General features: G+C 36.1%; 1 protein-coding gene across 1 annotated transcript in view; it reads right to left on the bottom strand.

Moving 5' to 3' along the window:
* B3GALTL (beta 1,3-galactosyltransferase-like) overlaps positions 1-26,008 on the bottom strand; it is a 48,555-nt gene that overhangs the window by 12,504 nt on the left and 10,043 nt on the right. Inside the window, exons 4-10 of the mRNA XM_010005658.1 lie at positions 25,282-25,391; positions 15,699-15,775; positions 12,270-12,381; positions 7,314-7,450; positions 5,910-5,973; positions 2,357-2,488; positions 1,331-1,400 (exon numbers count right to left, since the gene is read on the bottom strand). Of these exons, the coding sequence (XP_010003960.1) occupies positions 1,331-1,400; positions 2,357-2,488; positions 5,910-5,973; positions 7,314-7,450; positions 12,270-12,381; positions 15,699-15,775; positions 25,282-25,391 (702 nt within the window). The remainder of the gene's footprint in view (positions 1-1,330; positions 1,401-2,356; positions 2,489-5,909; positions 5,974-7,313; positions 7,451-12,269; positions 12,382-15,698; positions 15,776-25,281; positions 25,392-26,008) is intronic.

The following is a 26,008-nucleotide window of genomic DNA, read 5'->3' as shown; positions in this document are numbered from 1 at the left end:
CAATTTTGTTTTGTCTAAAGCTAGCCTAATGATTAAAAACAGCCTAATAATTAGGTGATTAAAATGCTTAGAAATATGCTTTCATCAAGTGCAGTAACATTAAAAAAACCCCATACATCTTATTTTGAAGAAAAAAATGAGAAACTGGCAAATTGTCTAAATTACAAGTAACAGAACCTACAGTTTTTTATGCATAAGCAAAGAGGGACTTAGTTAAAAAAACAGCTTTCTTCTTCATCCTGTCCTCTGACAATAGATGTGGCAAAACTGCCAAAAAAATTGGTACAGCTATTAGCCATTACTTAATCTTCCATTTTTTTTGGCGAATAATAATCACCTTAAATTAATTAATGAACAAACTAAGCCTGGAGTATTTAATAAAACTCAAGTAAATTCCTGGAAATAATCCATTCCTGAATTTCTTTATTAACAAAACAACTATAAGTAAACCAGAATGAACTGGTAGGTGGCATCAAGCAGGTAGAGCATCCTCTCTTAAATCAGTGGATTTAGAATTTTTCCTTCCAAGTTCTGTAGCCATTGGATCTGCCTCTACTTAGCTGAGCCTGAGTCTGTATTAGCTGAAGCTGAGTGTCTCTGTCTTCATTTTCTGTCCCTCTGAGATGGAAGTTAATACCCACTAGACATACCCTGTTGGGCTGTGCTAGGTTTTTTTGCTTGTTATTTTACCATGGGTATGATACTCATATTTTCATGGTGACCATCAGTACATGCATAACAGTACTATTTCCAGACAAAACACAGTATAGTGTTGGCACAGAGACCAAATTTCCCATTCCAAGCATTATAAAACACTGGTGCACATCCAATTGCATAGGGTGACAACAGCTCAATCTTTCATGGCAGGGGAGGGCAGCACAAAAGGAAGGAGGAAGGGAGAGACCTTTCAGCTTCTTCCATTTCTAAATCAGCCACCATACAGCTGCACAACTGCCATGCTGAAGGATACTGAAAGCTGCTATATTAATATTGCAACAACTCCAATTTACAATACTACAAGCTAACTTTTATGCATACTCTCATTAAATTTCAAGATTTTTGCCAAGCAGTCACCATCATGAAAACATAAAATGACCACAACTTTTCATTTTAAACATTTCACAGCACTCCTGAAGAACTCTGAATAGCAAAAAAAATCCTACCTAAAGAACAAGCTGTTTAAATTCTAAAGCTTTCACTTTTTCCAGTGGATTTTACAAACATTTAGTCCCAAGAGCTACACAGACAGGGTATATCAGCTTATATTTAAACTATTAATTTAATAAACTATATTGCATGGAATTACTACCTTGACTAACAGACAACTTACTTCTGTCTCCATGAAATTTCTGACATGTTTTTACAGCAACAAAGACATCTTCCTTTTTCACTGGCTCTCCCTGTATGAACAAAACAAAAAAGAATTTTGTAATTGCAGGCTCTGCCTGTAACATTTTATAGGATATGTATGTCCACGCAAATAATAAAACAGAAAATACCTTTTCATTGTACAGCACATCAAGGAGAGTGTACAAGTAACACAGTAGAAAGTACATTTTTGTCTTTTGGAAAAAAAAAAAGGTCACTAGTGGTTTAAAATTCCTGAGATAACGTTCCTGAAATACTTTTTCCATTGAGGTAGTATTCTAACATGAATTAAAATACATATCATTAGGAAAAGAGAATGGCTAGTAGAACTTCTTGAACTAAGAATGATTAATCTGAAAAAGAATGTTTTCTTAATTTATTTGAAATTAGTCACTGTGAGAACATGTTGAACTGTATTATACTTGGAAAAAGAAGCTTAAACACTACACATAAGAAATCTTTGCATTTTCTCAAGCTGTAAAATAATTTAACCTTTCTTTTTCGGCATCTAGAAGTTTGCTCTCCTGGAAGTTTGGAACACCTTTTGGACTCCAGACACAGTTAACCCATAATATCATAAGTGTATTATTCTAGAGGAACAAGAAACGGGTTATACATAAATGCATCAAATACTATATTTTCATTTTTAGCCTCTAAATTTTTTAGATTCCCATCTGTGAAAAAAGATTATCTATACCTCATTAGCTCAAAGAAATCTAAGGAGAAATACTTTCTAGATCATGGGCTGCTCAAACATTGTGGTAGAAAGACCAATTAAAGCATACGTAATATTTGTTTGCCAGGAAATATCCTGTGCTATGGAAGGCTAAAAGCTTATCTAAAAATCAATAAATACCAGAAAAAACTTTTCCTTTTTTATCTTACTGAAAAATATTTTCTTAAAGTTTGAGATTTTTAAGGTCAAGTACATTGCATTTTAATAAGAGTTTCACCTTTTAGTAAGTGGAATTTAAAATTCAGCACTTACACAAAGTGGCAGAAAATTACTGAATGTTGTTGCACAATGATCAACCTTATAGGAGCTCACATCATCTGTGCAGAACTCAGGCACTGGAGTAAGATGGGGTCCTTCCCCTTTCTGCCAAATATACAGGGCAATCTACCAAAACAGAAAACATTCGTATCAGTAACGAAATTGGTAACAATTCTCAAGGAATACAGAAAAATCATACTAAAGGGCAAATTTAACAGGGAAAAGGAAAAATACGGGATGCTGTAGAAAATGTGTTCCTTAGTTGATTACCTAATTGCATATCTTAATTCTTGCTCACATTTCTAGAGTCAAAATGTAATTTTTTTGCTATTTCTTTGTTCTTTTTTTTTCATATAATGACAATTAGTTTCATATATGTAAGCATGTCAAAACAACTCATCTTTAACTTTTGTAAGTGGTAGAGTGAATATTTACACCTTCTTTTAAGTAAACAAAAATCCTTTTGTGTTGCTCTTTTGTTTTATTTTGATTATTTGGAATATCTAGGCCTGATTCACCCTATGTGGCAATTTTCAGCTCTTCAAAATAAACCTATTCTCTGGTGACAATTTAAAATGCTCAAAATCTATAATGAAACTGAGAAGCTGTAAAATACAGTGGAAGATACTGTAACAGATATGCTATCCTACAGTAAACTATCATATATTTTAAATGCAATAACACCACCTCAACTGCAAAGTAAAAACACTTAGTTTGACTACACTAAAAAGATACCAAATTACTGTATTTTTCCTTGTAATTAAGTAGATGCAGACGACTGGGATCTGAGAGCAAAAACATGGTCACTACTACTGCTCAGCTGATAGTGACTTGCTAAGCCACTGTAACTCAGATGCAGGTTCTTTTAAACATGAGTTTTGGAGTTTCCAAGTTCTAATTTCTCTTAGCCTCACCATTAGTAAGAGGTCTGTTTCTTTGCTGTTTTGGCAATGCTTCTGAAAAAACAGATCATCTTAGCATTACAGATGAGTTCAACAAAGAACTAAAAGGAAAGGCCACTCTACAGGGCAGAAGATGTGTAAGCATGACAGGCTCTTAAGACAAATACTGTTGACAGAGCTTAGAGTAGAGGAGTATGGAAATCACATGTAACATACATGCTTGTGGTAAGGAGAAGCCAATAAACACACACACACCTCACCTCCAAGGTTATCTTTTGGCCTTGTCACCATATTCACATTATGGGTTAAAAGTGGTTCCTGACCCTGCCTTGTAGCTGGAAGACTACACAACAAGGATGGGATTTCTAAAGAGCTTCCAGTAATTTTTAAGATTGTATTAGTTTGAACTTCAGCTATTCAGAATTCATGTCCATCACAGGAACCAACAAAGTAGCAATACTCCTGAAGTACAAAGAATATTTAACAATTGTAACTTAACATGAATTATTTATGAAAGTTCATAATGGGCTAAGATTTCCCACTGAATAATAAAATCTTCAATAGTCTGAGAATGGTGTGAAGCTGTCATATTCCACAAGGGAGATTAGAGTCCCATTTTGGGCTACAGAGCAGGACAACAGACAGTTCCCTGCTCTGGCAGGGGAGTTGGACTGGATGATCTTTCAAGGTCCCTTCCAGCCCCTAAGATTCTATGATTCTATGATTTACAGTAAAACGATAAAAAATATTCTCAGCTTTGGTCCTAGTTCAAAACCTAATGTTAGATATTAAAAAAAGTTACTCATTTCCAGTTTTGAATAAGCATTGGGGAACACGCTATGTATTGTGCAGTTAAAAAGTCTAAAAAATAATCTACGAATGAGCAGCAGCATGACAAAAATCCTCTACCATATCTGCAAAGTAGGCCATACAGATGGGAAGGGATATAAACAGAGACTTGGAAGGCAAATAGGGTGAAAAAAACCCTGATACAGAGCAGAATAAAATACCAGGGTCTAGAGGCACACACTACTAGGACACTGTCAAACTAAAACATTTCTACATTTCTTAAAAATTTTATTATCCTTCATAAATTTAAACATTACACACAATCATTAAATCACATTATATCCTTTGATTTGTTGTCAGTCTTGATTCACACAAGAAAGATGCAGAGATTAAAATGATTTAAGAAAGAGAAGATGGTGAATTATCAAATAAATGAGGTGGAATGGAACTGTCTCTAGGGAGACACTAGACTATGCAGAAAGAATAACTACAGGCCTGAAGAAGGTTATCTATGGCAATAAATCTGAAATGAAACACATGCAAAAAATTGCTAATGGAGTAAGAAGTGGATAGAAGTAATTTTGCCAGTCCAGTGATCAATTGTTTTTCATTAAGCAATCTGTGGCACATAAAAAATGTCTGCTAGTGATTCCTATTTTTTTTCATGACACTATGTGCAGAGGCTTTGCTAATGCTGAGGTAGGCTGAAATATTGGGAACATATGAATGACTTTGAGATAACTTAGAAAAAGAATATTAGCAGTGTGAAGCCCAAGGTCTTGCATTTAGAAAAATTAACAAGAGGAAAGAAACAGCTTGTTGGCTTGATTCATGTGGCAGAATGAAAGCTGAGAATAGTCCAATTGCTTTTGAGAACTATATCAGTCAAGGAGCGGTAAGTATGTGAAAGAATAGTGTTAGCATAAAACCAAATTAATTTAATATGCTACCAATTTATACTCTTGAAATACATTGTAGATTTATGTTGGAAATGAGGAGCTTTACAAACATTACAGAATAAAGATCTGAAACAGAAGCAGTAGTTTAAGTAAGGTAGTTTTTCTGGGCTGGAAACACAATATATAGCTGACTTTCAGGAGAGTTTTTAGAACTTAAAACTACTTCAACATCACCCAATTTCAGGCTGAAAATCAGTAAAATTATTACAGATTCATCCTCTCCTTCCACTCTGGTTCAGGATGACAGTAGAAAACTCTGGAATGCACAAACATTTTGAAGGCAGAAAAAATAAAAAAACTTCAGAAAAGGTTCCACTGATCATCTTTCAGTCCCCACACTCCTTTCTTCTCCTGTTCCTTTCAGTAAACACACTTATTTTCTGAAAGACCTGGTAACTACCTTTTAAAACTGTTGAAACCAGAGGCAAAAAAAAATAAATTTCCAGAATTCCATGCTGCAAGTTGTAAAGTTGATTGTTCACAAAACACTTAGGTTCCTCATACAGTTTAGTCCAAACTCCATCAAATTTAGCTCTGTAGCCTGATTTAGAAACTGAGTGAGGTATGGTATCAGACATACTATTTGTGTCAGCTTGTGCTTCATGAACTGGGAATATCTTTCTTTCTTTATAGAGCAAGTCTTAGAAAATACTTCACTGTACACAGCCATGTATGTGTTCATACATTAATGCCATTTTATTAATTGAATCTTCTATGCTTGAAATGCACTTTTAAAGTGTTAGGTTTTAATAATCTAAAGGAAGGGAAAGAAATTAAATATGCCATTGCAGTGAAACTTCTTAGCAACCTCTAAGAAAATTTATTTCCATTATCATTTATCACCATGCAAATACACAGATTTAAGACAATTTTTTCTTTCATCACATCACTGCTTACCTCATGCTTTAAATCTATTGTAAAGTCTGACTTGAGTGGTTCACTTTTCAACTTCTTTGCAAGCCTATACAATCAAAGATGAAGAAATTTATTCAAAAAAAAAAAAAAAAAAAAAAAAAAAAATAAAACCAGCCACTATTGTATGCAGCAAAGTGTAGCTGGTAGACTTGACCATCTTAAATTTTTTTTTAAAAAAAAAATAAAATCACACTTCTGTTTTTATTGCCCCAAGAAGAAACTATATTTTTTTCATATACAGCTTTTTTTTTCCTTTTTTTTCTGTTTAGCATAGCGTGATGTTAATATTCATTTACATCACACACATTTTAAATATATTCTTTATGCCCAAGAAGAAACTGTCACCTGGAGCAGATGAAGAATCTGGCATAAAAATTCCAAGACATTAAAAGCAGCAACACGTTTCAAGCCCAATACTGATCAGCATCTCAAGCTTCAGAAAATATTCTGTTCTCTGTATTCCAAAGCACAGTATTTAGGCACCTTCAATTTACATCAATCCTTGCAACAGCAAGTTGCATTTCAGATTAAAAACTAAGTATCTAATCTGAAATAAACATCTAGGTTGTCTCTATAGCATGGGAGAAACACTTCTAGAGGGCAATGCAGCCACTTGAAGATTCAGGAATAAAACTGCTGTTTGAGGGAGAACACATTTTTAAAATTACAAGAGATGGTATTGAAGTGGTTGAATGACTAGTAGTGGATAATTAACTAGCTGACATAACAACTTTCAGACAGGCAGAGTGAAGCAAAACAGATCACATGCCCAACAATGACACAGAAATCTATTTCTGCACCTGTCTACTAATGAATTTTCAAGCGTTCATTAAAAATAATTATGTACGGAATGTGCAGAAAAAGGAAGAAATGGAATTTTAGCCAAGAAGGATTTTCTGGGTAGGTAGGCAGTAGGTACACAAGTGTAGGTAGCCATACCCAGCGCTTCCTGTATGTGGTGTGCCTGGCTGAACGGCTGGCTACACACCTTAGATCCTCAAACTGAAGCAGACTTACATGCACTGGCATGGATGCTGATAAGGCAGGTGGCAGCAGCAAAAGCTCAGTGTAGGCTCTGAAGTCAAATCTATGACAGGCCAGTCTGCACTGACTGACTAGATCCCAAGCTGTCTGTCATAGCTAAATGCAGTCAGCAGCTTCAATTCAAAGACAGCTCACAATTCAAGTTTGGCTTTGCATACCTATGTGTTCTGCAGTAAGACCTTCAACTGCACTGCACCTTCATGTTTTAGAGAAAACATTAATCCATATGAATCATAACTCATTAAAATAGCATTGATTTGCATTTAGAAGTAATCTATAAATACAACACTCTTAATTACTATCAATAAACAACTAAGAAGTGATTAAAAATTAAATTCTTACTTGTTAACAAGTGGAATGCTAAGTGCCCAACCAGCAGCAAAATCTGGAAATTTAAAGACTGTAGGATTCTCAGCAAAGGCATAATGGTGAATTATTGTAGATTCTTCATCATATAATGCTTTACCTAAAAACCACTCCTGTAAAGGAATATAGGATACAGTTTTTTTCATCTACAGCATCCTTTTAGTGAAGCTGATGACTGTATTCATGCTGAATAAAGCAAACCTAAAAACAAGATCAAGGGAAGTGTATTGTTGACAGTAATCCAGACAAAAATTGTACTTGGTAAGAAATTAAATAAAAAGTAATTCTCTTGAGTTCAGGTACATACTGTGTTTTCAAACTCCAGCATATGCCCTGGATTCCACCTGTTCAAGGAGAACTGAATCCCAGAGGGGTTGAGGTTGGAGGGGACCTTTTGGGTTTCCCTAGTTCAATCCCCCTGCTCAGGCAGGGCTGGCCAGAGCAGGATGCCCAGGACTGTGTCCAGTCTTATTTTGAATACATTCCATAACCCCTCTGGACATCCTGTTCCAGTCTCTGACTGCCCAAACTCACTACTGATTAGACAAGACACCCAAAAGAATTGCATTCGAGAATTTCACGAGTATCTCCATTTTGAATTCCATCTGTCTGGCCTCTTTGATCCAAGGAACTTAAAAATAAAATACATTTAAACTACCTTAATCTTTAAAATAGTTAAATGAAGAAGGTCCCAAGAAGGTATTTCTAAGGTAAAATATTGAGGAGTATTATTAGTTTTTAACAACAGTGTTTAAGAATTTACTACTGACTCTGCTGAACTCTGACTTAAGCACTACATTTTTAACATTCCTGTCAGTTATCCTGGTCTTTCTCTTTAAGATGGATATAGAACAAGTATCCCTCCTAATTTTTGCAGAATAAGCACTGTAATGAAAGGGGAAAATAATATATGCTGTGTATATATATACATGTATATATATAAATACATTAAAAAATTAAAAACAAAAAATATCTGGCCAAAAAAACTTGGTCTAACCCCAAGAGCATCCTGCTTCTCAGTAGCTATCTTTTCAACTCCTAGCAGATGTTGCTATATATATAGACTGAGCTACATGGTATAGTTCCCCAGAGTTGATGGGAGGAATGAGTGAGATCTGGCCAGGGCCAGTCAGCAAACAACAGAAGAGAGACCTGCATACACCAGGAGACACTTCCAGCCAAAACCCACTGGCTGAGCCTGGCAGGAGTCTGCAAGTATGGCTGCCCCAGCAGGCACAGCCTGGCTGCCTGGACACAACCTGGAGCTTCCAGCCAGGGCTCAACCTGGCAGCCCAGAAAGCAATAAAAGGGCAACCCTTGGGAGCTACCAGGGATGCTTGCCTTGCTGCACACATAAGAGTTAAAGCCATGGGGTGCTGCCTGCTTCAAGAACCCCACCTCTGCAAGGATGCCAGGACCCATGTTAAGCAACTGTGGGTCAAAGATACAGGATACATATAGTGTTCCCCTGCCAGGAACATTAGCTCTCCAAGGGACTGATGCAAGTGTAAGGCTAATTGCATGTCCCTGCGTGGGGTGCTGAGTGCATTGCCCATGAATTCTGCACATTTCTTCCCTCTCCTTTGATCAGCTACTCTCAATAAAATTAAATTGAATGTATCTTGTACTCAACCAGCAACTTCCTCAGGTAACACCAATGCTGAAAACTTGTTTGCTCTCATTACCCTCATGTGCCTGCTGAGGCCAACAGCTAAGTATTCAGGAATCTGTTGAGGAAACAACCAAAGTTAAACCAATACTACCCAACAGGTGAAGAAGGTAAGGGTTGAGGCTTTTCCACCATTTTTTAAATCACCTATGTAGGAGTTGCTACCTGGTACCTTCTTACTCAGCCTTGAACTTATACCTTCAATCACAACAGACCTTGTTTTCTCCTTCCTTTATTGAAAGGCTTCAATAGTGTTCACTGGAAGGATTAAGAAAAAGGCAAAATATTGGGACATAAAAGAATATGGGCAAACATACTAGCTTTTATACACAGGATGATTGCCCTGAAATAATAAAAATTTGTACATATTTTTTAACTCTTCCACAGCCTGCAAGGTTTCAAAATACTGACAACATAAAAACACTATTCTGCTTCAGAAATAGTTAATAAACAGCAACATTTTAATGTGACAGTACATTTTTTTTTATGAACCTCCACTTTGTTATGCTATGCAGTGAACAGAAGTTTTTACTTATCCTAATTTTGCATGCTAATTTTTACATCAAATCTATGGACGAAAAAAAACCCCACATCTTACTTTCCCTGCTCTACAAATAAAACAGAAAATTAAACCCATACATATACCCTCCTCAGGTTTTCACATAATATTATTTCTGGCAATATTAAGCCAAAAATCACACTGAAAGCTTTCCAGATAACAGCCAATACTCTCCAAGTTTATTTAGTCATAACATTGTTTAATTACTGATATGCAAGCCAGGTCAAACTGTGCAGGCTGCCTTTACAAGATTAAATTAGTTATATGAGAAAGAACTTATAAAGTAACTTAAGGAGTGATGGTAACCAAATTGCATATTGGCAAAAATCTGGATAAGAGAAAATAATGCAATTTATTGCATGACAGGTAACTACCATCCACAGCATCAGTTAATATATTGTGCTTCAAAAAATCGGAAAAATCACTTACCTTCTGTAAGAGCGCTCCAAAGACTTTGGAATACTTTAAACTAATAGCTAAGAAGAATTAATAGAAGGAATTTGCTGCTAGAAAACCCAATACCAGACCTCAAGGAGGGCAGGGTTGACTTTACCTAACTTGCTTTCTAAGTTGATTGTACTTGGTCTTGTACCCACTTACAAATACTAAGTTAACTGTGGTGAATTCATCCTTTCAACTTGTATCTGGCACAGAGGACAGGAGAATTCAGCTGTCACATCCCTACCGTGTCCTACTACAACACCTTATGAGTTTTTATGATTCTCCAAGACAAACTGCTCTTTAGACAGACCTTTTATACCCTTTAGGTAACAACAGCTACTAAGTCATTGATACCCATCAGCTTGGTTTACTCATTCTGCTATCTTTGGGGCTGTAGACTGTCATCTGGTTATGGTAACAGGATGAGGAAAGGAACATACAATTTGGTATAACCTTGCTTCCATCTTCCATTATGAAAGAATAGCTTGAATCAATCTGCTGTTAAAACACAATCACAGAGAAGCTGAGTTTGGAAGGGACTTCTGGGGATCAGGTGGTTTAACTTAATTCACAAGCAGGGCCATCTATACAGCAGGTTGTCCAGGACCACATCTAGAGTCTTGTGAGTTATGTCTCAAGATGGAGACTCCACAAGCTCTTTGGGCAACCTGTGCAGGTGCTCAGTCACTCTCACAGTAAGAAAGGGTTTCCTGATGTTCAGATATAATTCACCATGTGAGTGCTTGCCTTGAGGTCATTATGTAAATCAGATATTCCTCACTGGTTTTTACTGCAGTCAATAATGTGCTTGGTTATCAATGCAGGTCATTCTCTTAATATTTCTCCACAGTCTCTTATGATGCTTTTACACATTTTTTTCCCCTCACTACTACATATCAGTCTCAATAGTTGTTACTAACCTCTACATAACCAGACTGAAAACCTGCAGATTCATTAACTATTCACATGCCTCTTCTAGACTTTTTATTGTGATTAATGTATACCAGCTTATTATTATGCAGACTGCTGATGTTTGAGAATGAATAATGAATAAGCTCATTCTGGTCTAACTCACTTTACATTTTCTGACTGATGGACTTCTGCTGTATGTAAGGAATCAGTTATAGGCTGTTACACTAAGATGATGATTACTATGTACAAGAGCAAAATCTTTTACTTCCAATGCAGGTTTGAACATAATTTATTATTATAGTAGAATTTACATGTGATGCAATGGGGAGATTAAAATTGGCATAAGAGCAGAATCTAGAACATCAATTAGGAGCAGGTGTTTCTTAAATAGGAACAAATCGATTTTCCAAATGTCTGAATATATTCACTCAGCCATTTTGAAGACAGTGTTAAAAAAATAAGATCTCTGAGTTATTATTACGCATTTTATTTAAAAAAATAATTGTGAGAAAAAACTGACAAGGCCATGTGCCTGCAAAAGAAGTAAAAATGCTACAGTGAGACCTGAAGCAGGATTCCATACTCAGTCAAGGTAGCAATAAAGAGGCAAAACATATTTCACATACAAGATTTTTACTTCTTTTATTCCTGGCAAAGGACAGAGGTCAAGCTGAGTCTTCTCCTCAACACCAAGAATTAACAGCTTTCACGCTGCATTGCCAAATTTACTTTATTCCTTGGTGACTGCATTTTTCTTCTGCTCTGCAAGTCTTTTGGTCTCATTTCTTTTCCAGCAGGTAAAGAAATCTGTCTTGGAACCAAGAGAGTTCAGAAGCAGATTGCAAATAAAATACCCTACCATATTAGACGAGAGACATTTAGACAAACTAACATCAGTCATTCTGTCTGATGATAACTGGAACTGATGGCAGACAGGAAAACAGGGAGAGGGACCACATGGCAGACTCTATTCATCTTTTTACTACTGCTACATCATTTTCCAGCTATCTGCAAAAGGAAACTTTTCTCCACTCAATTTCAACAGTTTTTCAGCAGTTAGACAGGTTCTTATACTGCTTCATGTTAAATACCTTGCTCATGTTCAGCCTCAGAAACAGAAATCTATTCCCCTATTTTAAGCTGTTTGGGCACATCTCTTCCAATGTTTGGAGCTCTGAGCCATCCAGGCCATGTTAAAAAAATTGAATTCTGGACCACAGAAACTGTTCTGTAACTAGGAATTCTAAAATTCTGAATTTATAATTTTTTACTTAAAATGATTCCATGTTTCATCTAAAACTCCATTCAAGCACATTCAAAATAAAGTTAAATATCTAAGTTTTTATTTCACCTTAGAACCGTCAAATCTTCCAAGTGTTTCTAGCAGCTTTACAACTTGTATTCTTGTATCTTCTTCACAGAAGAAAATCCAGGTGGAGTTCCTACCATAGGTAACAGAGAAGCTAACAAAAGAAATTAACATTTTACTAATAAGCTGGCTTATGAACAGAATGATAGATTCAACCCACATTCCCCAAATATTAGTACTCTGCAATAAATTATTCCTTTATTACAAAATTTAAACTTTTATTACTACCTTAGAATTAAATATCAAGGCCTACAGTGAATGGATAAAGATATTGCTTTGTCTGCTGTTTATATAGCACCATAGTTATTCCAGAAAGAAGGGAATAGACATACATAAAGATTGTCCACATAGGACACTACAGGTCTTATAGCCACCTATGAATTCAGAAGTTTATAGATAACAGTTTAAGTTACTTTCCCCTCTGTACCTTAACTTTCTGCCAAGGAACCCCACTGTTGGACATCTAACACCACTGCAACTATCACAAACATGCCTAATGAGAGATTTTTTCCACAGTTGTTTGACAATTATCACCTCCAACCCAAAAGATTGATCAGCTTTTTCAGTACAGTGAAATTACACAGATTGAAGGGACTCCCCTACCTTCCTCAAAGCTAACACTGTAGTCAGTGCAGGATTCTTGACTCCTTCAAAAAATTCTCGTTCCTCATTTCTCTACTCCTACCAGCTTAACTCTTCCACTACTTAACAAAAGAACGCATGACATCCTAATGGAAAAAAACCAACCTACCAACCAACCATCTTGTTCAGTTTCCTTTGCATAGCTTTTATGTTGATTTAATTTTTAAAATAATCTGCAAAGGGGATAACAAAATTAGCACCTATAAACATCACAGATTTCTTTCTCTACAGGACTGACTACTCATAAAATCAGACATGTCTTCCCAAGTTACTGTTAGATGTCATGGAGCCCTGCTTTCCTGGAGATGGGAAGAAGGGAATGAATTCCTTGTTCTGCTTTGCTGACATACATGATTTTTTCTTTACCTATTAAACTGTCTTTATCTTAACCTATGAGTTTTCTCACCTTTATACCCTTCTGATTCTCTCCCCCATCCCACAGGGTGAGTGAGTGGCTGTGTGGTGCTTAGTTGCTGGCTGAGGTTAAACCATGACTTCCTATAAAGCTTCCTTTATGTCTTGCAATAGTATTTGATTATTCACTGCTTTCTGCTTATGATACTTAATCTGCTATACTGTAACAGCCAGAAGAACTCGGGATCCATTTATCCTTTTAGTTCATAGGAGCATATACTTGTTGTCTACTCAACACTGAAATCTGGGCATCTCTGTCCTTCAGACAAGCAAAAAAGATACAATCAGCTGGGAAAGACACCTCCTAGCCATTCCTTCTGAAACTTGCCAAACGAGTAGAGAAAGAGTATCAAATACCCTCATGTTTTTAGATACGTACAGTATTCAATGCCCTGTGAAGACTGATGGTTTTTCTCTCAAGCTTTAGTGCTCAGCTAGAATTTTAGGAGAAATATCAGGTTACACAAAAGCAGGTGCGTGAAGGGCAAGGAGAATACACCAGAATGACACCCCACAAAGACTTACTGCATCTTGTGAATATAGCACATGCAAGTTCACCAAAAGAATGATCCGTTAATCTGGCTAAGTGTTAAAGGCCTGCAGAGAGCCTTATACAGACCTCATACCACACAGCTTTGGAGTTCAGATTGCAAGGAGACATTTGGAGATACTCAGGTAAGATACAGTTTTGGGGTCACAATTAAAAAAATATACTTCTCTGCTTAATGAACATGGTTACTGAGAAGACATGTGGTGGGCCTTTTGGAGACAGTAATAAAACATCCATTGTGTAAAAAAACCAACAATTGATATTTTATGATTCGATCTGAAATAAAGTATTTTGGTCAAGTTGACCTATGCTAAAAAACTAAGAAGTAAGAATTGTCATAAATATATAGAGGCCTCTTTAAAAATGCTGACATCTTCAGAACTGAGGAAAGCTATTATTTTGAAAGCAGTTTCCAGATAAGAATACATTTTATATCACAATTCCAACAGCTGCTGCAGACTGGGGTGATCTCCCATCCTCCTCTTATGTCCATAGAGAAAACTAAACAGTACAAGCCTCACAACATCAACATACTTCTGAACCACTCCATGTTTTTATTCTCCTAAAAGTGGCATATTCCAGAATTATCAAGATGGAAACCTTGTACTTAAGCTTTCCCTTCTGATTTCTGAAGAATTTTCTTATGTTTTAACATACAAATGAGCATTTGTATTTTTGTTTCTGAGTTCTGCTCTCTTGTAAGAGCTGTGTCTGTAAACCCTGGCACTGAGACATAAATAATTCAAAGAGGAACCACTAGGTCATTGAAACAGGTGCTAGGAAGGAAAAACAACGATGAATAATAGTTGGAACATAACCAATTTACTTTAATTCTCCTTTTGCTTCTTTTCACAGTTTACACATATCTCAAAGACAGCTCTATGCAAGCATTATTTTCATGTTTCTACACACAGCAAGCAATGAAAAGCAGAAGGAAAAGCATCCTGTCCCTGCAACCACTCTGATGCAAAAAACTCAAACCAAACCATCCTTCTGAGTAACTCTAATAAATTATATTAACTAAATTAGAGCTCAAGAGGCTGCATCAATTTCAAATGCAAGTTTCAGGCATAGGATAGCCCTCAGCACCAAAGAACTTTTAAGACTTTCTGAAACAAGGATGATTGCTTCCTGACAGTTTGCAACATACTGCCATGTAAATGCAGCATGTCTTCCTTGGAGCCATCTGCCCACGCTAAGACAAAAAAGTATTTGAGATTACCTGCCTTCTCTGACCATAGCAGGATGAAAATTAGCCAAATGAGCTCCTAAAAGTGTTGAAATCTACACCTTTGCACTATAGAGGCATATTACCTCCAAGAAACACTGAAAGCAATAAAAGATAGAAACGCCAAACAGGTATTATTATCATCTATTTTTAAAACCTGTTTATTCACTTCATTCAGCCAAGTAATCTGAAAGGCCCAAAGTTCTGAAATATCTCATACCTTACACTGCGCCAAGTGAGGACCAAATAGGAAAATACACATTTTAAAATGGTATTTATTTTGACTAATTTACTTCCCTAATAATTTTAAAACCTACAATGAGTTGAAGAAGGCAGCTGTTCAGTCATGCTATATTATTGTTTTTCTTTTATTTAAAACAGCTTTCACTGATTTAATGAAATTTAAAATAAAATTTATTTGGAAAACCAAAAAGACATTAAAGTAAGCGAGTAAAAAGATAAGGTTACAAACTCTCGTTCACACATTTTACTTCTGAAAAAATACATTTGAGTAATTAATATTTATGTTCTTGGTTACAAAATAATTCTAAAAATTACTGGCATTCCTTACACTTACTCTCTCATTAATGGTAATATTGTCCATGCACCTTCATGCCCTTCCATCTGATGAATAAGCAGAACCACTGGTAATTCCTTCAAGAAAAACAAAAACATTCCCATTAACCTTGACTTAAATGCACTTTTTTTCCTAAACACCAACTAACCTTAAAAAAATTACTCTGGAATGACTTAGTTCTTAACTGTTTTTTACTGATAAATGGCCCTGCAGAATAGATGACTTAGAATGGTATGATTGTTTCTTTCAACACAGGATTTCTTAATTCTCTACTAGATACAAAGCAAAAACACTTCAAGTTAAATGTTTTGCATTGGTCCCATGTGATCAATTAAAGAATATATCATACTTATTTCTTTACCATATCATAAAATTCCATACTGTAAATAAACTTTAAAATTATGTAGGGTATTCTGCAAAGTTTTACATTTGATAATCATGTTACACAGTAATTATGTTAGAGTTCTAACACACTTTACTTTGCCAAGTTCAGCTTTGACCTGTCACTCTAACAGCATGACAAAACGCCATGGGCTTATGCAAAAATCAAAACGAGTAGTTTGCATTTTTTTCTTACTGAAAAATCAAAGAAACTTCCTACAAAGCAACTTTTTTTTCTATAAATTTCTTTGCTCTTTTATTACATGAAATCTGCCTAGTGTGATAGATCCAGATGTTTAACAGACAAGCTGTCATTCTGGGCAAGTTCCCAAGAAAATATCCTTTAAACATGGTCCTCTGACAAACCCAACTGCATAATTTATTCAGTAGTTCATACAAAAAACAGGAGAGATCTCTATCTTCCATAATATATAGGCAGTTATCTTACTCCATTGATTAACTATTCCTGGGCAGGAGGTTCTGTGCATATTTGGAGATCTGAGTGCCTGCAACTGGGGAGGGGACCATGAGCCATAGGGGTGCACCTGTCTGTGCTGCCAGGAACTGGGGAGTGGGGGGGTGCATGTACTTTGTGTGTGTGTCAGAGTGTGTAACTGCTCATGAGCATCAAGCTGGAGTAGGGAGCCAGGTATCAGAGCAGCAGCAGCTTTGGGGCAGACACCGGGGCCTGACAGATGCTGTCACTGGAGGAAACAGGAGGTCCCAGCTACAGGAGTGCCTCTGGGGTGCAAAGGTTAGCTACTGGTAGAGTGTCTGCACCAGCTACCAGAAAGACCCATTACTACGTGTGTGTGTGTGCGCGCACGTGCACACACGTGTAAGGGATTAGGGCGGCCAGGGGCAGCTACTGGGTACACCAAGTGTCTAAAGATACTGGGAGGACTTGTAACGTGTGTGCGTGTGTGTGTGTGTGTGTGTGTGTGTGTGTGTGTGTGTGTAGGAGCAGGCTAAACACCAGTAACTGTCATGGAGCTGCAAGCTGCATAGCAAGCCTCACATGCTGGTAATACGGAGACCATGAACGTGAGGACTAGTCACTGCACAGACTGAATGTCAAAGACCACCTACTGGAGGCATCCGCAGTGTAGGTACATATATCCATGTGTACCTCTTCCACAAACAGGCTTTCTTCCTGATCAGCCTGAGAAGTGAAACCAGGTCAGGCCAGTGGTGCAGTTCCTGCCAGTGCTGTGGTTTCTGCCTGTGTTGGTCTTCCCTGATGACCACGTACACGGTTTGTATATCCCATGTATCCCACTGGGAACACGCTCAGCAGCGCTGCTGCCTGCAGCAGGGAGCAGGGGGGTTCAGTCAAGCTGAGACAAACCATCCTGACACCCCAAGGGCCTAATCCCTTTCCACTTACACCATGCATATGCCATTTGTGTTTGATGGGTGCATCTCATGAATATAAGCCAAATTTCACTAACACAAAACTCCTATTTAAACACAAAAATAAAGTGCACACTGCTTCCTGACTCTGACAAGTTTACTTTAAATCCTTTCCAAGGGCAGTTAAGCACAGCACCTAGAAATACATAAAACCTCCAACCTTCATACATTAAAGAAAGTATCTCTACCATTCTAAAGAATAACTGTCCCTCTCAGGAGTGCATTAAACCTATGAAAAATAATGATCTGCTGTTTTAAAAATGTATGCTCTTTTGAATGACCCAGATTAAAAAGTGTAAAAATTAAAATTAGTAGAAGTGGCAAATCTTAGAAACAGAATAATCCACATCTGATATTTCACTAAAATGTAACTATTTCATGGTAAAAACATAAAAGGTAAAACCCATTTGCTTACAGGACTGCAGGTGGGAAGACAGAAGGACAAACCTCTATCATTACAAGAACATTTGTTTTAACAAGCATACAAACTGTGCAGTTTTGCTGGTATTTATTTGTGGCCATGTATTTAATGTACAATAGGAGCCAGATAGAGATAAAAATAGTTAATAACAGTAATATATTTAGTGTCTACACTACAAGCTGAATTGTATGCATTTTACATATAAACAATATTTTCCCATGTTAAAGATATGAAGTAAACTGCAGTCTAAGTAGGGGAACCATATACTTAAGTATCTCATCTTTAACAAAACCCCCATCTAACCCCATTTGTGCAGATCAAAGGAGTTATGATAAATAAAAAGCATTCTTTTTTTGAGTTAATCTGATACTTTTGCAAGTTATCTTTTCTTTTTGACATTCTCATAAACCTGCTCTTTCTCTACCAAATTTCCTCTAAATCATGAAAATACTTGCCTTGCATATGCCTTTCCTTCTACCTATATCTAATAAAGCATAAATTCTGATTTAATAGAGGAGATGTTTAAAGGCTAGACGGCCTCTTACAAAAAATACAGGAGGATCTCTGTTGCTTTTCCTTTCTCATTTTATTATTTTCACTCTGCATCTAGTGTATCCGGGTTGACCTACTAATCTTATTCTATCTTCAGTACAAAGAAAAAGGGCAAAAAGTACCTGATGTCAGATTTGGAGAGCAAAAGAGCATGTGCAATGAAGAAAAAGATAATTCAGAATGAAATATTTTTAAAGAAATGATTAAAAGGATTGGAAACCTGAAAGAATACCTGAAATCTTTCAGTACTACATGCAATTTCACATTACTTTACCAAAACCTCTATAAGAAGTGCACAATTTACAGAGAACAAAACAGTATCATGTGAAAACAAAGAAAAGGGCTAAGATTTTAGAGACTACAAAGTCAAAAGGCACCTCTGTAAGCACCCAGGACGGCACAAATCATCCCCAGCTAAAATGGCATTTCCACATGTGAATAACATTCAGAGATATTGATCCACGTCAAAATTATAATCACACATATTAATATCTAAAAAAGACATACTCACTCAATAAAGTTCAAATCTAATTGCAAAATGGAAACCTAGACCAAAACCAGCTCCTACTGCCTCCTAACACTGCCTCATATATTCAGTCTAGGTTAGTCCATTTTTGTGCAATTTTTCCTACTCACTGCACTGTGTGGCATCACAGACTGCACAAACTGTATTCCTTTGGAATGGAATTAAACCAGAAGACATGCTGCTAACAGACTTGTAGTTCACAGAACCAAATCAGAACTAGCTCAAAGCAAAACCCTTTGAAATGTCATTTAACACTAGTGTTAACTCCTCAGCAATGACTGCTTTGCTCTTCATATTTGCTCATTTTCCATTCAGCTACTTGGTAATGTAGAAACAGTGCAAAAACTAGTCCAGATGTGCTAAGTGAGTATGGCACATCTGCTATACTTTCAGTTAACTGGGATCTAATAAAAAATAAAATAATTACATGGATTTAAAGCCACTCAAATACTTAGTTTGAGCAGCAGTCTGAATTTTGAAAACTGAGAGAAGTATTTGAACTTGTTAATTAAAAAGTGTACCTTTGGAGGAAAAAACTTCAACATTTTTTATCTTCTAAACAACAAAAAAATGCATATTATGCAAGGTCCAAGCATGCAAGTTGAAGAGAAAATTCAACTAGTATGGCAATACTTCAAAGAATTATTAATCATAGAATCATAAAGGTTGGAAAAAGACTTTAAGATCATCAAGTCTAAGTTAGGTGTTCATTCTCTAAACTGGAAAATGTTAACCAAAAGGGGTGAGAGGGAAGAAAAGAAAAAAGGAATCCTGTATGCAGAATTTTCTATTCATAAACCGGAGATGATCCAGGGCTCCCAGTAGTTACTGGTACAATTGTCTGACTCAAGCAATACAGACTTAAAAAAGGATCACAAGAGCAATTCATACTGAGTAATAAGGTAATTGGAACTTCTGGTCAAGGATCTGTGTAGGTTCAGGAGGCCACTGATATAGACTGGAACATCTTCCTTCCTCTCTTTCACTGCAGTACCATGTTCCCTAATTACTCTAGTTCTTTGAGTGCATGATGAACTCCCTGCAGAGACTTCACTTTTTCGAGAAATAAGAGTGCCACATGCTCCAGGTACCCCATCAGTGTCTCTGTCCTCAACACAGAGAAATGGAGAACTTGTCATCTCAGCAAGACACCTTCACACAGTCTACTGCCACTCATGTGCCAGGTTCAACATTTTGCAGTGGAAGGAGTTCTCCTGATCTGTCAAAGACGGCCAAGACCTGTGCCAAGTAGAGTGGCATACAAGATCAGTATCACAGATGACATGACAGTATCTTCCCCAACAGCTTTGGAATAGACTGCCATCTGATCTTTCTTCTACAAAGATGGGAAAATGAAGGAAAGGTAATAGAGAAGGTATGCCAAAGAGCCCTGCTTTCCATAAATTAAGACTGGAAAAACTGTCCACTCCTGGCAGGATAAACTCTTACATCTTAAGGAAAAAGCTTTTTAAGAACTAAGGTGACAAGCACATTTCATAAGGCTGCAGGATTTGACATTAATAAATCCTTGTAGAAGAAAAGAAAGCTGTTGCTAGGAAGGAAACAGACTGCACATTAACATTTTAAACAAAACAAACAAAAATAATAGACACTAGCTCTAATAACACTGGGAAATATAATAATTTAAAGCTATGAATAAACCACCACTGTTCCAGTTTTAAAATCTTGGTATTGTAGAAAACCAGGCCGTAAGATAAACTATTGTAGACATGGAGATGGAGGAAGAGAATGTAGCCTAACACTTCAATAAAATCAATTAAATGTTGCTGAAAACAGCAAGATTCAAAGATGAATCATCTGATCAGTCTCAGTTGGAAGCAGCTTCCATGGCATGGAAGCCATTATAGAAAGGGGAGGAGGAAACAGGTTTTTCAGACTGGAGTTTCAAATTTGAGAAAGAAATCTGGAAGTTTAAGCACTAGATATATTTATGGATTGCCTTTATTTATGGTATTAATTTTGAAAGGGCTCCAATAAATTAAGTCAATTAAGAGCTTTTCTAAATACAGAGTTCAGTTTAAACCACTCTGTTGCAGTATGAGAGAAACCCTTCCACTGGATTTTATAGCCACAGCATTATTACCATGCATGTGAGCTTTACATTAAGAATAAAATGCAGAACAGTTCAGACTTACTCCAAGACTCAGAAGTGCCAGGAAATTTTAGCTACACAGCCTGCTGTAAATCTGGAAGCAGAATGTATGGCTGTGCATTTGTGGAATACATCTAACAAAGAATAAAATAAGGCAACTGCTACTACAGACCAAGAAAAAAACAGACACACTTTCAGAGTTGTTTCTATCATAGCCTGATAGTAATTCAAAGTCTCTTTCAGATGAGCTATGGATGTCAGAATTCATTGTGGGAATAATATAAAATAATAACAGAGGAATATTTACAGAGGCTTTTGGACAATAAAATTTCAGCTGCTTCACTCCAGCATCTGAAATCAGATGTGGAATTAAAGCTAGGAAGTACTGCAGAAAACACTAATTCACTCAGAAAAGGAATGCATGTCCCACTGGCATGGGAGTGAAAAAAAAGATAGTCTATAAATTCCCTGAAAGTAGTCTCTCACAGATGGCCAAAACATGAGCAGGAACAATTTGGACACAGATCATTGCAGATAGGAATATGGAGATGGTTTAACATATATACGTTAAAATTCAAGCAAACTAATTATACTTTTTTTCCTCCTCTCCAACTTTTCAACCAAGAAATCTTCCTTATTATTGAAACAGTGCAATGCTGCCATCAGTACAGCCCACACAATTAAAAATAACAGACTTTTAAAGCACACATGCCATACTCAACAACAATTGGCACTTTGGCAACAGATATTGTGGCCATCACTCTAATGACATAACAAAATAAAATTGAGATAGGCACCAAGAGGCTTTTAAACCTCATAGATGCAGCTGCTAGGATACTGAGTTACAGTCAATGTGTGCTGGAAGCAGAAAAATAGAACCTTCTGTCAACGTGATCCTGTAAGATAACAAAGAAACTGAACTTCTGAGGCATAGACCAGCAGCATAGGCCAGCTGGCTTTCTGATAAATTTTTTTTCCTGCTGCACTTCAGCACACAGGATTTTGCAAAATTGTTTTAAATAAACAAGAACACGACTATAGAATGCTCCTAAGGTGTCACCTATTTCCAACATTAGCCAAAATGGGAGATAGACAAAGAAAACGTATTATGAAAATATGAAGATATTAACTAAAGCAAGTACCTACTTAAGCAACATAATATGGAGGTAATTTGACATAAAGTTCCATATTTTTTTTCTTTTTCTTATTTTTAACTGATGCTAATGATCACTATGGTAATAGTCCTAGAACTCATGAACAAGCAATATTCCCCTTTATATCCAGGAATAATTTAAATCTGTGAAATTTCATTCCTATGAGATGATATAAAAGGTGGGATTTTACTCCAAAAAAAGTAAGCCTAATTGTAAAAATACTGCAAAATATAGTTATCATGCTTCTATAAAATAGGGGTCATTCTTCACATCATCTATTATTCATATGGAAGTATGTGATACTAATTTTCATTTTCCAGTACTCCATGGTATCAGTCTTAAAACATTATTCTTACATTCTTAGTTTCTTTTTTTGGTGTTTGCTGTTGGTTGATGGTTTTGCTTTTTGTTTAATTCAATAATGAATACTACTTATTTGCTATATTTTTTTCTGGTTAATATACATAGGCTAACATTTAATCTCTAGGCTTTTTGGGAAAAATACGTGGTTTTTTAACATAATGAATTGGCTGAGGGTGTTCAATAGAAGAACCCTTGGAGTAAAAAAAAGGAAAAAAAAAAGGTATTTACTCTACTAGACTAGTTTTCATGAAGAAATACAAAAATCTTTGTTTTCAAAACAATGTCATTGCCTCAGACAATCAAATAACATTAACTGCATCTAAGCAGAATTTCAGACAAAATCTACCCTTTTTCAAAAACTGTGTTTTACCTGTCTTCTAGCCTTAAATGTAGTAGCCAGAAGAGTAATCCTGGTCTTAAGTATTTTTCAGATGACAGAAAGAGTCCAAAACATTATCCTTTCACACCGTCACAGCTTTCTTATTTGTATCTGTTTTATCTTAGGAATAGATACCTCACTTAGCGAGGTTCTTAAATAAAGAAATCTCAGAAAATTAAGAAACTCAGTAAAAATCTTGAGCAATTTTCTTCATTGCTATGTTCCAAACATTGTTTAATAGACTTAGGAGTTTTGGTTAATATTCAATAAATAACCACATGCTTTTAAGCATGAACTGAATAATGACATCTATTGGTGACCAGAATTACAGATTTGTTTCACATGAAAAAAAGGTGTTAAGAACACAGTGGAAGAAAAAAATGGACAAGTTACTTGTAAATATTAATGTAAAGCAAATATGAATGTGACTGATCTAGTCCATTTTAAAGAAATGCAGATATTCTAGTTTCATTAAATAACACAAATCTAGCTGCTTGTTTCCACTTCACATTTTAAAACAGCAGAAAATAATAATTAATGAAAACGCAAGGATGTAGCTTCCTTTGTCTGAAAGTAATAACTTCACATGTATGATTTTTAATGAAAAATTGACATGCATTTAAGAGATCTTGTGTCTCTTCTCCATAATTAGTATTACTAGTCATGCCTCACAGTAGGTGACCATAGAATTATGGCTTGACAAAAACAATCTAGACAAACCAAGTACATGCTGCCTCTGCTAAATTTTTTTCCTGTACGCTGATGGATTTCCCCTTTTCCTGGATTAAGGTATGAGATTTTTGATGCAATGTATTTTCATCACTTCTTGAGATACCCCAAATGTATCAGGTAACAATCTTAATGTTGGAAAAGTACCGCCATTTCAGCATTTGCATAAAGGAATCTCCTTAATTAGACAATACATTTTTTAAAAGCTAGGTCAGTTTACTCAAGGCAGAACTATGCATATGTAAACTCTTTGGTTACAGAAAGGATTTTACCTCTCTCCCATAAAATATGCCTATATTCCTGCCTCACTGAAACTATTTATACTTCCATTTATTGATCTTTTCATCACTGATTTTCTGTGACACCAATTACAGAACTAAAATCCTTATTTTTAACAGATAAAAGCATAATCCTGTCTTCACACTGTATCTGAATGCTTGCCCAATCCCAAAGAGGACTCTGAAAGAGCAAAACTCTGCAGAACAAAGGCTGTTCACATTACTGATTTTGTCAAGGGATTAAAAATTGTATTTAGAATGGATATAATAACAACAGGTTTGATAAGCTTGGATAAATGAAGCCTAAAATGCCCAAGAACCTGATTTAGGCACTCCAAGGCCAAAATACATAAGAAAATTTAAATCAGACCTTTTTTTTCCCCCTTTACAACAAAGAACCTGGAATTGAAAAATAGGTCCAATAACCTTGCAGAAAGCAACTCCGTGTCATGGTATATGCCTCTTACTTTGCTGTTATTTTTATTAAAAACAAATAAATTAGGCATTATTTATGTACACATAACTTTCAATTAAAGTATCTTAAAAGCTCTCCTCTCTAAAGCTCAAGCTTTACAAGTAAAATTTCATATTAAAGTGTTAAGACAAAACCAAACTTGTACAATGTGCAGCTGCCAGGCCAGCATGGCCTCCCAGCAGGTGACAGGCAGAGTGTTCACTCTGCAGTGGGGTGGCAGAGGAACAAGTGGTAGTTACAGAAGGAACTGCACCACCATGGGAGCTAATACCCACATGGGCAACAGAAGTGTGGAGGACTATAGCTGGAGAAAGCAGGGAATCCTGTGTCAGGATTTTAATGTCCACATACATTGCTGGTCTACTGCCACAATGCTACAGTCATCCAATGAAATTCTGACAAAATCTACATTACAGCATCTCCACTGGCTCTAATAAAATAAAGTGTTCATCTAAAAATCAGTCTAAGTATTGCCTAAATGATTCCTTCCTTATGAAGTAAAAAACATAATCTGACTTTGTCTTAAGGTAACATTACAAGTCTATCTTGTTATCAGTTTTACATGAAATGCCATCCAAACAAAACCAGCTATATAAAGAGGTAGATAGTTCAAATTACAATTACTTGGTGATACATCATGGCATACAATCAGTAAACTCTCACTGAGATAGTTACCTTATAAGCACACAGAACACAATAAATAAAATGGATCAAAAAAAGCACAATAGAAAACTGTATTTTCAGAAAAATGCAGTGAAAACATACATAACAAGGTGCAATCTATATTATCTAAACATACCTTTCCAAGATCTGCAGCCTGTTTTAAAATATCTCTTTTTAGATCTTCTGCTTTCTTGGAATGAAAATAATTACTTTGACTCTGGATGATAAATACAATTTCTTTTAATTCTGTGAACCAGAAAACAAGAAGATTTAAAGACAAAAGAAGTTATTTTCAGTTTTGTTCCAAAGCTACTGAGAACCCAGGTGTGTATAGGGGAATCTATTACATAGCAAGTTGCTTCTTTAGTGATACAAAAATTTCACGGTACAATAAAAAGGCATCATTTAACAGAGAAAAAAAAATCCAAACCAGTCCTTTTTAAGGCTTAATACATAAAAAGTATGACAAGACTAGAAGACCTGCAGCCAGAAAGCTGCCCACATTTAAGAGTAGCCATATCCATGCAGTTTCTTTTTCTCCAATACACTAGCACTCCTATTACCAGAGTTAAAAGATGTTAGCCATAGACCAGCTTCTCCTCTCATTCTGGAAAAGATGCTATCTTGATAAAGAGCTTAAAATCCTACCCCAAAGCAAACATCAGCTGGAGAGAAACCCATGTGAGAACAATGAGCTAATACTTTTCTCTCATAAGGCAGCATCAGCACCTCAAACATGCTCACAATGTTTCAAGGCATCATAGTTAAGAACTTGGAACAGGAGGCTGTGAGAAATTAAAAAGAAAATAATGAAGTAGCTTTGCAAACATCTATGAACAGGGGGAAAAAAAAAAGCTTATTAA

The sequence above is a fragment of the Chaetura pelagica genome, unplaced genomic scaffold, assembly GCF_000747805.2.
Source record: "Chaetura pelagica isolate M959 unplaced genomic scaffold, ChaPel_1.0 scaffold269, whole genome shotgun sequence".
Taxonomy (NCBI): Eukaryota; Metazoa; Chordata; class Aves; order Apodiformes; family Apodidae; genus Chaetura; species Chaetura pelagica.
Note: the sequence above shows the minus strand (reverse complement) of the source record. Positions and strands in the feature narration are given on the sequence as shown.